The sequence below is a fragment of the Phoxinus phoxinus genome (assembly GCF_949152265.1).
Source record: "Phoxinus phoxinus genome assembly, chromosome: 17".
Classification (NCBI taxonomy): domain Eukaryota; kingdom Metazoa; phylum Chordata; class Actinopteri; order Cypriniformes; family Leuciscidae; genus Phoxinus; species Phoxinus phoxinus.
In genome coordinates, this window is record NC_136892.1 from 28,311,224 (window position 1) to 28,328,582 (window position 17,359).

A 17,359-nucleotide genomic window follows, 5' to 3' on the forward strand; every position below is an offset into this window, starting at 1 on the left:
GTGTAAGTATATTTTTTTCTGCACAACAATAATGGAATCTTTGATGACTGAATAATTGCACTCCACAAAGTGTCAATGTCTGATACACAATGATGAAGCGACTTTTCACTCCTAGTTATCGCAGGCAGAAACAAAAAGAATAGGAAGTATCATCAGCAAAACTTGGAATGGCTCAGCGTTTTACTGCAGAGCAAGTACTGAACGCAATCAAATATTACTGTCACTTGATGCTGGATCTGGTGGAAAAAGCTGTCAGTGATCAAAATATTGATTTTGAAGATGTTAGTTTGAGAATATGTTTGAGGTCACGAATATGAGTGTACTGAATGTACTGGGAAATGAGTTCTGACGAGGACAGTGATGACAGAATAAAACATCTGCTGTAACTAAACCCTTCCAAGCTCCAAAAGTTAACAAAATATGCTTTATTTGATTCTTCTGTAATTGTCACTCTAATACCAGGAGAGTTAGATATTATCCCGACAGATTCAATCCGTGTTAGATATAGATCCGGGTCGCTAAAGACATGAATATGTAACAATGAAACATTCATGCATTTTACTGAAAAAAATGTATGTTGGACACTTCATGCATTAACTATCGCAGCTTTAATTACGCAGCAGAGGGGGAGGGGCTTCAGACTCCCATGTTCAATGACAAAATAACCTTATGAAGTTCATACACTATATGGATGAGTACACAGTGTATAAGTGTATAGTGCGTAATATGGGACCCCAACTCGAGTGTATTGCTATCCTGTCGCTAAGATGCACTGAGGGTTTTAGGAGGCCGGTGCTGACAGTTTAATGATAGGTCAATCTGAGTGATTGACAGCTCCTCAACCAATAGCAGCCATCAAGCGGGAGGAGTGCCCTGTGGGTGCACGGATGGTGATGGCCATCTATATTACGACCTCACTTCTGCCGCATGCAGGAGGTCACTGTCCGCCAACTGACCTTTGACCTGGACAGAGGTTGTAATGAGAGGGAGGGCAGGGTTCATAGGGCTAACGGGTAAAATTGCAGGTATTCCGACCAGGTGCTTTGAGGCTTCTTACGTGGCTTAAGTTCCTAGTAAACCATTATATATTTTTTTCTCCTGTCTCTCTCTCTCTCCTCTCTCTCTCTGTGGGCTGTTTGAAATGCACTATAATGGTATGTATGGTTTGGTGTTTGGTCTAGACTGTGTGGTGTTCACTGGTTTCCACTAACTAGAGCAGCAATCAACGACTGACTGATTCAGCAAAAACCATTTAACATTTCACAACACTTTTTCATCGTTTTTGATTGTCTAATAAAGTTTAAAAAAAGCTTCTCTTTCAGCAAGAGCGTGTAAAGTTTTTCCATGTTAAATGGCTCACGTTCACTGACTGAATCGCTGGCTGGTGTTCAGCATGTGCATTATTAGACACTGGAAACGATGACTCATCTGCTGCTGTACCACAACTCAATCACACACACGATTCATGTACAAATGCATCCAGTTCCATCAGCACACGCAGGAACAACTGCACACTCAGAAGAGAGCGGCATACATCCCATCCCGTGAAATCAAACACACATTTATTACAAAAGAGACACACGTTAAAAGCATCAAAGAACATTCAAACTCAACTCCATAAAAACGAGTCCCATGCTAAGATCAAAGCAGAACAAAACTCCAGCACAACCCTGACAAATCAACCTCCATGATACAATGACAGTATCAGATGGAAATACTACGGTGTTTTGATTTAAATCATGTCATGTACCATGTTTTTTTATATATATACTATGCTACATGATATAAAAATACCTTTATGTTTAAAAACATGGTATTAACATAATATATTTCAAAACAAACAGTAAATATATGGCATTATCATGGTAAATATCCAAAAAATCATGGTTAAAACGTTAAAAAAAATATGGTACTGTGAACAAAAACAAGGTATTTCAAGGCCAAAGTACAAATATATGGTATTATCATGGTAAACGTCCAAATAAATCATGGTATAATCACGGTACATGTATAAAAATGAATAAATAAAAACAGGGAATTAACGTGGTACCATGTACAAATTACAAGGTATTGCCAGGGGAACGTCTCAGTAAATGCTATTATCATGGTAAATGTCCAAAAAGCATGGTATTGCTATTGTAAATATAAAAGAGCAGTATTACCATGGTACCAAGCATAAAAATACAGTACTATCATGGTACATGTACAAAAAAGTGTAGGATTATCATGGTAAATGCCAAAAATGCATGGCATTATCATGGTACATACAAAAACAGTATTACATGGTACCATGTACAAAAAATGTCCATGTAAATGCCCAAACGCATGGTATAATCAGGGTGCATGTAAAAGCCAGAACTACCATGGTATCATGCACAAAAAACAGGGTAATATAGAAAAAAATACCCAAAAATGATTTGTTACCTTGTACAAAAAACAAGGCAGTACCATGGTATTGTAATTTTTCATTTAACTCTAATAAAATTGCACAGCTCATCACAGTTTCATTAAAATGACTCTAGTCACATGACACAACACACTATTGTACATATAGTATCGCCAGATTATTACAACTCTGGAACAAAAGCCTCTCTGTCCTGCGCTGAAGCATGAGTGAAGTGTGTGTGTGTTTAATTCTTTCTGGAGAAAGTTGAACGTTTCTGTGGTTTTTGTGGCCAGTTCATAATGTGATACTGCTACTGCAGAGAGACAGACAGAGAGAGAGAGAGAGAGGGGGGGGGAGAGAGAGAGAGAGAGAGAGAGAGAGAGAGAGAGAGAGGAGAGAGAGGAGAGAGAGAGAGAGAGAGAGAGAGATAGAGAGAGAGAGAGAGGGGGGGGGGGGGGGGGAGAGAGAGAGAGGAGAGAGAGAGAGAGAGAGAGAGAGAGAGAGAGAGAGAGAGAGAGAGAGAGAGAGAGAGAGAGAGAGAGAGAGAGAGAGAGAGAGAGGGAGAGTATTTTATATTCTCAGTATGAGGCCAGTGGAAGGAATGTCAGCTTTCCGCACACCACTCCAGAATCCTAAAGTTCTTCTCGCGTGTCTGGACCTGCAGGGTTCCCTAAACATTTCATGAATAACCCACTGAACAATATTAATCACTCATTACCGACTCCACATATCGGTAGCCTGCAAGTATTCACAGAACTGTTCAATAGCATGAGCATATTCCAGGTGTGCAGGGTCAAAAAGGAGCTGCTGATGTCATTGAACTGCATTCTGGACCTTCATGTTGAACAGAACAAATCTCACTCGCTGTAGTACTCTTGCATGTTACAGTGTGTGCACAACGTGCGAGACATCATCACACTGTCCTCACTGTAAGTCAAAATGTTGTACTAAGTTACAAGAACACAGCCAATGAGATCATAGATAAAATAAAATTAAAATAAATAAAAAATTAAAATTAATGTAATGGTCACCTCTAGGATGTGAAATAAAATAAATATGATTAATCACCTCAAGGATGTAAAAAAGAAAAGAAAAAGTAAAGAAAAGAAAATACACATGATGATCAACTGCAGGAAGTAAAAATAAAATAAGTAAAATAAAATAAGATTTATGGACCACCTCATTGGTCCATAAATAATAGGCTATGTGCTGTACACACACAGGGAAGTGTATGATTGATGGAGATGCACATTATAGTAAAGCTTGGTAAAAAAACACACACACACACACACACACACACACACACACACACACACACACACAGAGAGACGTGAGAGACTCAAGCACGTAACCTTTAGCATACTGCTCAAATGAAGCATTACAGGACCAACTGCTGCCCTCAAGTGATTCCTCATCCACAGGATAATGAAAACCGTATGAAAACTCAAAGAAGCTTTGAAACCTCGTGTGTACTGACCCGTACAAACATTTACCATGGTAGTCATAGTTTCCTTTAAAATACCATAATTACTACAGTTATTGTTTCTACAATTGTGGTAAACTGGTATTTGTGACTACTGGCATATGAAAATATACAAAACAACAAACATATTCTGATACCCTGTTTGCAAGAGATCCCTTATCTTGCAATAACAATAGTACAGTTACTAGTATTTGGTACATTTTAGTGAGAAAACTAAAAAATGTGTGGGTCACTTTTTGGACGAGGGATCCAGGCATCTGGTGTTGTGTAGTGATGTGAACATCTGTGGCATTTCTGAGGCATATGAATGAACGTTTTTCATCTGTTTGTCACACAAAAAGTCTCTTCTTTCCATGAGATGGAAAGATAGATCTGCAGTCACTCACATAAAAAGCAAGAGGGAGCATGTGTGTTGGTCATAAACCCCGGGAAATCCCATAATTCCCTGTTTCAGGGTCATGAATGTGGCATGTGAGATATGAGGGCTCTTAATTGCCACAACAGAGGTCCCCACACACACACACACACACACACACACACACACACACACACAAGCAAAACACATCAATCATACTCAATGGCAGAAGTTTACAGAGACAAAAATGACAGGAAGTCACGATTTGAGGTGAGATGAGAGACAGAATCTGATGACGATGCAACAAACCTGATCAGTTTAACTTTGCAAATGCAAATGCAACTCGATGACACACTATCAATATGTTATGTACTGTATATACATTTAAAAATGAAACATGGAAAACTGTGTCAGAAAATGCTCCCGTTCTGAGCCTGTTTGATTCTGTTATAAACACCTATTTGTGAACATATTTTCAAATGATATATATATATATATTTTTCCAACATATCTTAACATCATTAATTTAGTTCAGAAGCTAATCTGTGTAGGACATTATGATGATATTCAGAGAATATATATATATATATATATATATATATATATATATATATTCTCTGAATATCATCATAATGTCCTACACAGATTAGCTTAATTTATTTATAATTGTAAAAATACACTTAATTTATATATATATATATATATATATATATATATATATATATATATATATATATATATAAATTAAGTGTATTTTTCTTGCCCCACTGACAAATTTAAGTATAAATCTTAAGAAAATTAAAAGAGATTTACGATTAATACAAGAAAAAGATTGTCAACAGTGCAAATAATTAGAAAAATTATATTATATTATATTATATTATATTATATTATATTATATTATAAACTATATACATTTAACATATTTAACATATATGTAAAATATTTTATATTATTAAGGATGTTTTTATAGTTCTACTGGGGGATTTTTTTTTAATGAAATGGAACATGAGGTTTTTTTTTTTGTAAGAACAAAAGAAGATACTTTGGGGAAAAAAGATTGGCACATCTCATCCTCTCTTTCAAAAAATCTCTGCAATCTCACACAATCACCCCAGACATGCATAAACACACAAATAAACAGATATAAATGCATAAATCTACAAAAAAAAGGGTCAGTCAGTAGGTCTGCATGGGCATAACTGCTTAAAGCGCAGAATATGTAGACAAACGAACCGTTTTGTGACTAGTGTGAATTCGAAGCACGTTTTGCAAACCTCAGTCCCGACAATCGCACTCGTTTCCTCACTGCGAGGACCATGTGTTTTCTTCTGTCTTAATGAAACAGTATTTTATTCCTCTGCTGTTCCACTGCAAGGGGAGGGGAGAAAACATCTGGAAGGCATTTTTCCTTTTTTCCCCCCTCTTTTTTCCTTCTTTTTCTCTGGGATCAGCAGACAGCACAATGACGGCTATAGCTTCCAGATGTGAGAACACAAACTCTCGCTCTCACTCGCTCTGGTTTCTCCAATCCTAAATGCCAAGTAATAAAAGAAAACCATCTATGCTGGTCCATCTATGGATTTTTGATCCAAAAACACACATACCCCATGATGCTCTGGGGTGCTCTAGTCATGCTGACACCGAGTTAGCAGCTCGAGCGCAGGTATGTAGGGAATGTTATTTCAGAGGAAGTGTGCGCACATGTGTGAGCTTCATGACAGCCCAAGGGAACCTCAGGCCGTCGTAGGGGTGCTTAGAACTCTAGAGAAGCCAGACACACACACACACACACACACACACACACACACACTGACCCCCCCCAATTAATCACAACAAAGCCTCAGCAAAGTCCAAACATGGCGTCCGTTTAAAAGCTCTGTGAAAGAGTCCATTCATACAGAACAGAGCAGACAGAAATACAATACTCGAAAACTTCAACTTTCAAACTCTGGGAACCAGAGATCTGAACACACACACGCGCATGCATGGTGTGTGTGTGTGTGTGTGTGTGTGTGTGTGTGTGTGTGTGTGTGTGTGTGTGTGTGTGTGTGTGTGTGTGTGTGTGTGTGTGTGTGTGTGTGTGTGTGTGTGTGTGTGTGTGTGTGTGTGTGTGTGTGTGTGTGTGTGTGTGTGTGCAGCTGGGGTGGCAGGCTGTATCAAGACCAGGTGTAATCCGAAAGACTAAAACCTCTGCCTCCCACTATACTGATGCAGCTAGATTCACTTTCTAAAGATGCAGAACTCTCCACTATAAGGTTGCTAAGTTGTTCTGAGTGGTTTAAGAATGTTGATTTGGGCTTTCTATGGTGTTCTGTGTTTGCTATGGAGTCACTATGCAGTTACAAAGATGCTCTGAGAGGTTTTAGAATGTTGCTATGGGGTTTCAGTGGTGTTCTATGTGGTTGCTAGGGAGTTGCTATGCAGTGAGAATATATATGGTTGCTATGGACTTGATTTGCAGTTGTTAAGATGTTCTAACAATGTTCAATAGTTGCTAGTGCAGTGAGAATGTTGCTATGGTTTTTTTTTGCAGTTGCGAATGTGTTCTAGGAGGTTTAAGAATGTTGCTATAGGGTTCCTAGGGTGTTGCTAGGGAGTTGCTATTCTGTCAGGACCACTATCGTCAAATATGATTGATATTAACATACAGTTAGGAGGTTTTAGAAGGTTTAAGAAGGTTTTAGGTTTAAGAATGTTGCTATTGGGTTTCTATGGTGTTCTATGTGGCTGCTAGGGAGTTGCTATGCAGTGAGAATGTTGACATGTGGTTGCTAGGAGTTGCTATGCAGTTGCTGAGGTGTTTTGAGAGGTTTCTGGGATGTTCTATATGGTTGCAAGGGAGTTGCTATGCAGTTGCTAAGGTGTTTTAACAATGTTCAATAGTTGCTATGCAGTGATAATGTTGCTAGGGGGGTTTTATGGTGTTCTATGTGGTAGCTATGGGGTCACTATGCCGTTGCGAATGTGTTCTGGGAGGTTTAAGAATGTTCCTATAGGGTTCCTAGGGTGTTGCTAGGGAGTTGCTAATCTGTCAGGACCACTATCGTCAAATATGATTGACAATTAGCTTAAGAATGTTAAGCTAATTGTCACATTCGCAACATTCTTAAACAATTAGTTTAAGAATGTTGCTATTGGGTGTCTATGGTGTTCTATGTGGCTGCTAGGGAGTTGCTATGCAGTGAGAATGTTGACATGTGGTTGCTAGGGAGTTGCTATGCAGTTGCTTAGGTGTTTTGGGAGGTTTCTGGGGTGTTCGCAAGGGAGTTGCTATGTAGTTGCTAAGGTGTTCTGAGAAGGTGTTCTGGGTGCTTTCTACTAGGTTGTTGCCAAGTCAAAAGAGCCCACTAAGTCTCTATCTATGATATTCTGGTCTATAGATATTGTCCTTCAAACTCTATAGAATTTTTTCAACCATTTAATTATCACATAAATGCAGCGTTTGTGAGGATTTAGATACTTCTTTCAAATGAATAAAAAATTCATACCAACCTCAAACATTTGAACGGTAGTGTATATGAGCAATAATAATAGATATATGCTTGATTTAACAAGCACATTAACAATTCACCAACTTTGACATACTTTAAGTATAAAATTGACAAACCGTTTTAAGTCTTTTCCTCAAATCAAAACAGTGTGAAATGGATCCCACTCAAAGTGATGTGTTTTCCAGACGTTGTCTCTCAGGATGGGGCACTGTAAACCTCTGGGGTGGTCATAATCTGAAGAGCACCACCCACAGTATGCCACCTTTAACCTCTGACCCGGTGACCTCATCTCCTGTAGGTCTGCTGTCTTTAACTACTATAACTCACCTTCCTTTCTCCCCTCAATCACTTGTTTTTTTTCACTTTCTCCTTTCTTACTCTGGTCCTTTCTCTCTGAAACACAGTCCTGAACGCTTCTCAACCTCCTTTCTCACTAGAAGATTCATTTTAGCAGTTCAGACCATTTGATTCAGTGAACTGATTCAGAAAACGATTCAATGATTCTTTTGAGTCATCACTCAAGTGAAATAAATATTTTTTAATACCGCTGTTAATCATTATTGTTCAATTAAAGGAGAACTCCGGTGCAAAATGAACCTTTGGTCTAATTACACATTGTTACCTAGTCAACCGTTATCTGAGATTTGTTTTCATGATTATCGAATGTAAATAGTTTTATCTCTAAAAACAGTTTAGCCTATAACGCTAGTATAACGCTAGTATATGGGGCATTGAGTAATGACAAATAAAAATCGCTTGTTAATACCACTAACAAGGCTCAAAATAGCACCACACTAACACGGTAACATAATGAGGGTCCCTACATGCAAACCGAAGCATTGAGAACTTTGACAGTGTCCAGACAGTTTAATAAGAAGATATTTTATACATACAGTCAACTTCACGTATACAAGCAGAATCCATCTTTGAAAAACAGACTCTATCAGTCGATCTACGAACCGCCGATCCAAATGCGCTGAACTGTGTAGAATCTCATATGGTCCAGCGCATTTGGATCGGTGGTTCGTAGATCGATTGATAGAGTCTGTTTTTCAAAGATAGCTTCTGCTTGTATACGTGAAGTTGACTGTATGTATAAAATATCTTCTTATTAAACTGTCTGGACACTTACACAGTTCTCAATGCTTCGGTTTGCATGTAGGGACCCTCATTATGCTACCGTGTTAGTGTGGGGCTATTTTGAGCCTTGTTAGTGGTCTTAACAAGCGATTTTTATTTGTCATTACTCAATGCCCCATATACTAGCGTTATACTAGCGTTATAGGCTAAACTGTTTTTAGAGATAAAACTATTTACATTCGATAATCATGAAAACAAATCTCAGATAACGGTTGACTAGGTATCAATGTGTAATTAGACCAAAGGTTCATTTTGCACCGGAGTTCTCCTTTAAGTTCAAATTCAACTAATCTATTCTATTTATATTTACATTAAATACATATATTATATTGTAATTCACTTGAATATTAAAAAAACTAATTTGCTATCTCATCTTCAGTATGTCTGATATATATATATATATATATATATATATATATATATATATATATATATATATATATATATATATATATATATATATATATATATATAAAACACTAGTTCAAAATAATGATCCATGAGAATTTGTATTTTATATGTGAACCCAACAGACAGAGGTTTGGTCCTCATGTCTGAAAGAGGCAATGTTTTTATAGTGTGTGAACTGAGACATTGAAGGTTTCACCAACTGTCACCCTCCCAAATGTGGCTTTAGATTGAAGGGAGACTTGAAACACTTTCAATCATAAAACAATGCAACTCTAAAACACACGCTATAAAGCCCAAACCACACAAACCGAGAGGAGGAAAAAAACTTTTGGCCACAAAAACAGCACTGTCTAATACAGTACAAAACGTACAACATTTCTGTCCTGAGATCCCAGAGCTGGACCTCCTAGACAGTGAAGCCAAGTACAGGGCCGGGAGCTGGTCTGGTCTTACGTAATACACAAAATCATGACTGCTGACATGGTAACTACTGGACTACCATCTATTCACATACTTCTACTATCAATTTGCATACTCATACTAACCTTGAAAAGTTCATACTGTGCTCGCAAAGTAAAAGTTTGTGCTTTTAAGTATGAAGCAAGCCAGCATTGCAGACATATATACTACATACTACAGATATACTATATACTATACTACAAGTCATACAATTATGTATTGATACAAATCATATCTTGTGTGGTTGTGACATTTAGTCCAAAAAGCAAACATATGCTTCAAACTGGATGTAGTATGTCATCTGGGTACCTGATTGTCAGCATAAACTACTAAGACTTTATTTTACTATATAAGATTTATAGTTTGTGAAAATATGCATAATTTAAAATTCCATCAGGTGTAGTACGCTATCTGGACACCTTTGACATCCTATTGTCTATGATTTGGGACATGCTTATCTTTACCTTATCTTAATAAAACAGAAGCATACTTCAAAAACCCCTCTGTAAATAGTACACCATCCATGCACCTTCAAAATACTATTTTTTGAGATGCACTAATAGTATGCTATATAAGATAGACAGCATTTGAGACAGGAACATAGCTACTTCAAAAATACATAAATACTGAAATCCAGTCATATTTGGCATACTATTTTGAGATGCACTTATCTTAATATTGCAAGCTATGTAGGATAAATAGTGTGTGAACAGATTCATACTTCAAAATGATATCGTCAATACTATGCCATCCAGTCACTTTTGACATACTATGAATTTAATCCTAATCTTGAATACTACTATACAAGATTGAGAGTGTAAAAAGCACAAACTAATCTATATATTGCATACTATGTGACGTATAATATGCATAAAGATGCATACTTAAAATAAAGTATACAATCCATGCACCTTCAATATAATTCTTTTTTTAGATGCACTAATCTTAACCTAGCATGCTATATAAGATAGATAGTTTTTGACACAGAAACATACTTCAAAAATGTATTGTAAATACTATATGCAATCCAGTCAATTTTGACATACTACGATTTGATAAGCATTAATCTTAATATTGCAGGCTATGTAAGATTGATGATATGTCAACAGATGCATACTTGCACACATTGACATTCAGTCACTATTGACATACTATTCCCTGCATGCTTTAGGGTGTTTACTCTTAATCTTGCATCCTATTTAATATGGAGAGTATGAGACTGATGCATACTTAGAAAATCCATCTTAAATAGTATGCCATTCATCCAGGCACTTTTAACATCACATTTTCAACATACTATGATTTGGAACATACTCATTTTGATCTTACATACCGCACATGATAGTTTGTATGCAAAAAAAAAAAAAGAAGGAATTCTGGGAGTTTGATCTGAAGGGAAACCCTTCATCCTTTTCCTGTTGGAACTGGACAGGTACCTTTTAATAGCCAGAGGAAGACACAACTTGTTCTGTTAATGGGACCAACAGAGCCAAAGGCAACACGAATTTGATTTCTTCACGAGTCGTGACGTTCCTTTCTATGATTCTTACTAAATCAATCGCTGAATGAAGACAGCTGAAATGGACAGCTTGTATTCATTACACCAGAAACATTTTTGAAAGGCTCCAAGGGTGTGAAATTTTGGCTCTAAACATTCCAGAGTTTCTCCTCTGAAGACTTTAAGGGTCTCCAGAACACAACAACAAGAGTAACCAAAACCAGAAACAACACACGTGGGCAATAAACAATCGTTCGTTACAACATGCCATTTTTTAAAGGCATTCGTGTACTCTCAAAAGTGAAACACACCCAACAGGCTGAATGAGCCGCCGGTCCGCCGAGAGTGTTCGTAAAAATCTCATAAAACAGCTCTAGTGTGAGTAATAAAGCTGAATAGCCCTGCACAGGAAGTGCCGCAGCATCACCGTTGGCCATTTTTGCCTTTACAAGCTTCTGTCTGCTCTGACGTAAGTATCCCCTGTATCCCACGATGCACTGCCAGTCCCACCATAAACTTTATGACAGCACGTCATTCTATACCAGCAGATTTGATTAGCCCCGCCCACTGCATGACATCACCGCCGCGGAGGCAGCGAGTGTTGACTCAGCTTCACAGTGCATCCTTGAAAACTTGTGAGTCTGGCTGCGGATCAAATCCACCATCTTTCCTGCATTACCCCGCTACACGTGTACACTAAGAAATTGGAAGCATACAGTGATGAAGTCTATAGTATACACTACATAGGGATCGCAGTTGAATTTAGCCTTCTAAAGCATTCTAGATTGCGAATGAAACCAAAAAACGAATGCATTTCAATCCAATTTGACACTAATGAGCATCTTTGTAGCAGACGCTCTGTGACACAGATGTCTCTAATAGAGTCAAGTCAATGAATCACTAATTAATTCAGCCTTGACTCGTGCAGGCAAAGAGGACAAGTTTTGCTCAACACTTTGGATACACTCTTAAAAATGGAAATGAATGGTCCTCAAGTACAGCAAAGAATAATTTTTGACTGTGTAAACTGGTTTACACACCTTTTGACCAATAAATTGCATGATTACATTACGTTTACAAAGTTCTCTGAAATATGTCAGAGCTAAACTAATTTTGTTCAAACACTATTTTGATTTATAAATTGTTGCGGGGCTATAAAATTCCTAGTTCCTCAGGTTTTCCATGACTGTGGAAACCTTGATAGGGTTCTCAAGTTGCTATATAGTTCTTTGAAGATTAAAACGCTCTCTGTGTTTCCTGGTTCTTCAGATTGGTGTTTTGCATAATGCGTTCTTTAAAGGGATAGTTCACTTTAAAATGAAAATTCTGTCATACTCACCCTCAAGTTGTTTCAAACCTGTATGAATTTCTTTCTTCTGCTGAACACAAAGGAAGATGTTTTGAAAAATGTCAGTAACAAAACAGTTACCAGGTCCCATTGACTTCCATATTTTTTTTTTTTTCCTACTATGGAAGTCAATGGGACCTGGTAACTGTCTGGTTATTGACATTTTTCAAAATATCTTCCTTTGTGTTCAGCAGAAATGATGTTCAGATCCTTTGTGTTCATAAAAATGATGTTATATCAGCCAGCGCACATACCTGTATTTAGTTCCTGTTTTCGGTCGAAGTCCAAAGTAGTCGATTGTCGAGTTGAAGCGCATAGGTTTAGTTACTTAGATCACGCGCGTGAACTCGACAATCGACTACTTTGGACTTCGACCGAAAACAGGAACTAAATACAGGTATGTGCGCTGGCTGATATAACATCATTTTTATTCATGTCTTTCACATCTACTGCAGTCAGATTCACTCGTGTTCACTCTGAAGGAATCACTCAACATGGCTGGGCACTTGTAATGAAACATTAAGGATGTTAAGAGGCTAAAAGCAGGTTTAAAACATGCCCCATTCAAGTCAATAGGGTGCAAATTTTAAAAAGAGGATAACACAGTGTAGGCAACACCGATTTTTGTCGTTGTTCTCTGTATTGACAGCACTCCAAATTTACTAAAAATTGAGCTCAATGTTAAAATTGACCAGAGTTCTCCTTTAAGGCACCAGTATGACGGTTTTCTAAAGAACTGGAGAATAAAAAGTAAAAAAAAAAGCTAAAGTCAAACTATGAAACTGTTTTAGGTTCTAATTGGAATCTTGATTTAAGCATGTAAGCATGTTCTTGAGGAGTTCCTCGAACCAATATGTTCTTGTTATAATTAAAACCGCTCAATGATTCCATCAGTATAATGAGCAGCCAAGTGGCCATGACCAGACACGAATCTAATCACACATGCAGAGCAGAATTTCCAACCCCGCTCTCTCAATCCCTCCCCCTTTTTCTCGCCCTCCCTCAAGCCTGGAGAAAGAGAGAGAGAGAGAGGGGTACTCCCTGGGACAGGCTGGAGAAACCAGGAGGATGAGAATGAGAGATCATATCCTGTCTGCTTTGGCTCCGTCATTACTGTACAAACCACAGATCCGCGTTCACAACTAGTAAACTATCGGTGTGATATACAGAGCTTTATAACACTAAAACTGATCTAACCATTGAAAGTTGGCTTTTTATATGCTAAAAAAGAAACATGTTCATGCATATTGCATGGGAAATATTGATTAAACAACGAATAATCTCTCGATTTTTAACAAATGGCATATTGCTGATCATTTCTAAATGCATGTGACTTGATAAATGCATATAAATATCTCTACAATAACTGTTCTACATAGCCTGCTGAGTAATTCCTTCTATAAGTGGTTTACAAGATAATTGCGAGCTTCACCTCGAGCATCTCTGATCTACTAGAGAAGACACGCAGCGACTCCACCCTGACCCACTGATGTTCTTCATTACAAACCATCCACCAGGAACCAAGACAGACGCGTTTATTTACATTTATCTATTATTTTCATCTGTCTTTCGCCATACAAAAGGAGAGCCAGAGTTATGGGTTCGTTCTTTATGAGCCTATGGAAAAACATAAACTCTCTGTCGCTCTCTCTCTCTCCTGGTGTGTTTCTCATCCTGCATATTTTTCCAATTACGTTCTGCAGTTAGCGCGCCTGCTGGAGGAAAACTTCTTTCTGCCAGATCCCCTAAAAAGCATCTGGAACATCTTCCAAAAAGTCTACAAAGACCATTCTAGGTTATATGGTCTGATACCAAAAGGGGTCCTGATGTGTACTCCCCTAAAGATTAAAGCTTCTTCAATGGTTCTGTGAAGTCTCTGAGATTCGGCAAAGAAATCAAAACACTGCATGGGGTTTAGGTCGATCGGTGTATTGGTTTTGAAGCATCACACAAATGGTTTTCTAAAGCAGAACTTCAGAAGTTTCTCCTGTGACTTTGATTCCTACTGGAATGTTTATTTTTAAGAGTGTAGGAGAGTGTAAGTTTCTTGAAAGCTATGCCATCTACAGTATGCTGCTTTACAGATTCCAGAAACCAATATTCTGAAGTGAAGAATTTAAAATGCGAAATGCAAAAAAAAAAAAAAAAAGGACCACTGAAGAAACTATTCACGCGCATGGAATCCTGGAATCCAGATTTCTACTATGAGGTCTTTGTTTGCTAATTTGCATAAGAATTGTTGAGTGTTGCAGAGTAAAGGGGTTTGATGCCACAATAAGACGGTGCATCACGATTTCCTCACGCATCTGTTGCCTTGCACGGGAAAACTTCCCTCGATCCGTTATTCGTTGCTGCTCTAATGCTGACGCACAAAAAAAAGTGCAAAACAAAAGTCACAGCCACTGAACTCCGGACGCGAAAATCTCACTCTAGGGCCCCCCCATCCCCTCCTCCGGTCATTCCAGTCCCGGGACGGCGGACTGACCGTGGAATGCGCTCGCGCAACAGAACCGCAGCCCCGGGTGAGCGCGGCCCGCGGCACAAAGTAACAGTTTGGGAACAGCTGATTCGCCGCTTACCTGCGCTGACTCGTGAGGTGACAAACATCAGGAATACTAGGAGTACCGACAGTCGCACCTCCTTAAACCTCCGCTTTACTTTCCATCTGATAGGTGTATCCATGACCACCTGCGTCCGTCCTGACGCGTAGAGTTTGATGATATTATTATGACAACTGCTTGATATCAGGACAGTAACCCAACAGTCCCGGAGAGAGAAAGCGCGAGAGCTCAAAGCCTCTCATGCAGCCATACGTTAATAAAGTCCTGCAGGAAAATTCAGAGGATGGATAGATGGATGGATGGGGCACCTCTCTCCCTTCTTTTCCCTTCTGTTCTTTCCTTCCCCTCAGTGCGCTGCAGTGATGCCCCCGTCACTGAAACTTCGCGGAGCCAAAGTGGGAAAAAACTTCATTCACACAGACTGTCAGTCACGCGGCGAGCAGCCAATCGGAGAGCAGTACAAAAAATGCTCGGTTTCTGATTGGTCATTACTATGGGTAGGCGGAAAGTTTACAATGTGGGACTTCATTTACTCTCTCTCTCTCTCTCTCTCTCTCTCTCTCTCTCTCTCTCTCTCTCTCTCTCTCTCTCTCTCTCTCTCTCTCTCTCTCTCTTTTTGTCTGAAAGTTTTTAGTCCATTGCAATGACTGCAGACTGTCTTTTAGTATTTTTTCACTCTTCTAATTTGATGGGTGTAGCAACAGAAAACATTTGAGGGTAATTATCCAGTTTAAGGATGGCTCTTGTTAAATTAATATCCTAAATAATGTAAAAAGAAAGAGTTCTTCATTCGTCTAGTATCATAAAGGCTGTAAAAATACATATTGAAATGAAAACATATCATTTAAAATTAATTTTGTGTCATGCGGAATGGTTTATTTGAAATAATGACAATCTGACTGGACATTATCAATCAGAACACCAATTAGATACCAATCAGAATCCTCGCTCTAATCTTATAATGGACCAATGTACATACTTTTAATCACCACTGTATCAAATACATAAATAAACTTGCTTTGTCCTACCTTCTGTGAACTATTCTAGCATAGGAACGGTGCTGTGCACATTGGGAGCCAAGGGTTATTTCAAGTCGTTCCTAAAATTAAAGTTTGCAAACTATTTTAAGGCTGAAAGGATTCAGGACCTCCTGACGCATGCGACAGCTGGAGCACACAAGGCCACAAGGCCGATGACCTTTTGACACGGGTCCGAATGTATCGAGGGGAAGGGAATCCTGTTCGGGTTACATGTAAAACAAGACATACTTCCCTTACAAATCAATCAATTAGTTTGTTTAATGCATAAATATAAATCAAAGAGGTACAGCACAATACACTCAGTTGCATTCTCATGTGAGTAAGATGTGGAAAATAAATTTTTAGCTTGTGTTTATTAAGTCAACGTGAAATGCAATTTGCAACTAATTTCACTTCCGTAATATGACTTATTGCAGTTACATTTATGCATTTAGCAGATGCTTTTATCCAAAGTGACTTAGAAAAGGGGAATAAAGAAATTTGTCAGGCCAATGAAATTAGTAATATACAATTCCAGGTTTATTACACAACTACAGATTGGGAATCAAGCTAGAGAAGAGGAGAAATATAGAGAAGAAAAAGAAGTTTGAGAATATGGGAAAATTCATTTGAAGTGTGGGAATTTGGAAGTGTACAAGGGAATTAATTTTGTCCTTTAGGAACCGATTGCATCATGAAAACAATGAAGCGAAGTGTTTAAAAGATGAAAAAATGTAAGATGGATTCGTTGAAAAGGAAAGTCATTTTAGAGGAGGAGCAAGTGATGACCGATTGAGCCTCTCTCGATGGCACTGGCGAAGGCTAACATTTTCTTTCTTTGGAATAATGTGCAGTTTTGAATCATGGAATGTTATTAAGAAAGTGAATAGGGTCCGATTTGATTTCATGTCGAGTTAAGGCGCATGTGCCAGAGGTGACATCATGTAGTTCAGCTGAGGTTTACCGTACAGAATGACGTCTCCCCGGGAATACCAGGCTCGCAGAGCTCCAGGTTACACAGGTTGTACGGACTGATGTCTCACTCCACCTCAGGTTACGGGAGCTCTCCTCGGAGGGAATGTGAAGAATGCAGCTTCTTTTGTGCAGGGTGTCCCTGAGCCAGCGGGGGGCAGACACTCCTGCACAAGCCTGTAAAACACACACAAAGTCCAAAATTAAGACTCCCCAAGTGCCAGAAGGGACTA

General features: G+C 38.5%; 1 protein-coding gene across 2 annotated transcripts in view; it reads right to left on the minus strand.

Annotated features, from left to right (window-relative positions):
- The window catches only part of col5a1 (procollagen, type V, alpha 1), a 102,946-nt gene extending 87,429 nt beyond the window's left edge, over positions 1 to 15,517 (minus strand). For both annotated transcript variants that reach the window (XM_079586878.1, XM_079586877.1), the window contains exon 1: positions 15,154 to 15,517. In XM_079586878.1, the coding sequence (XP_079443004.1) occupies positions 15,154 to 15,256 (103 nt within the window). In that variant the 5' untranslated portion in view covers positions 15,257 to 15,517. The remainder of the gene's footprint in view (positions 1 to 15,153) is intronic.
- Between the last annotated feature and the right edge of the window lie 1,842 nt (positions 15,518 to 17,359).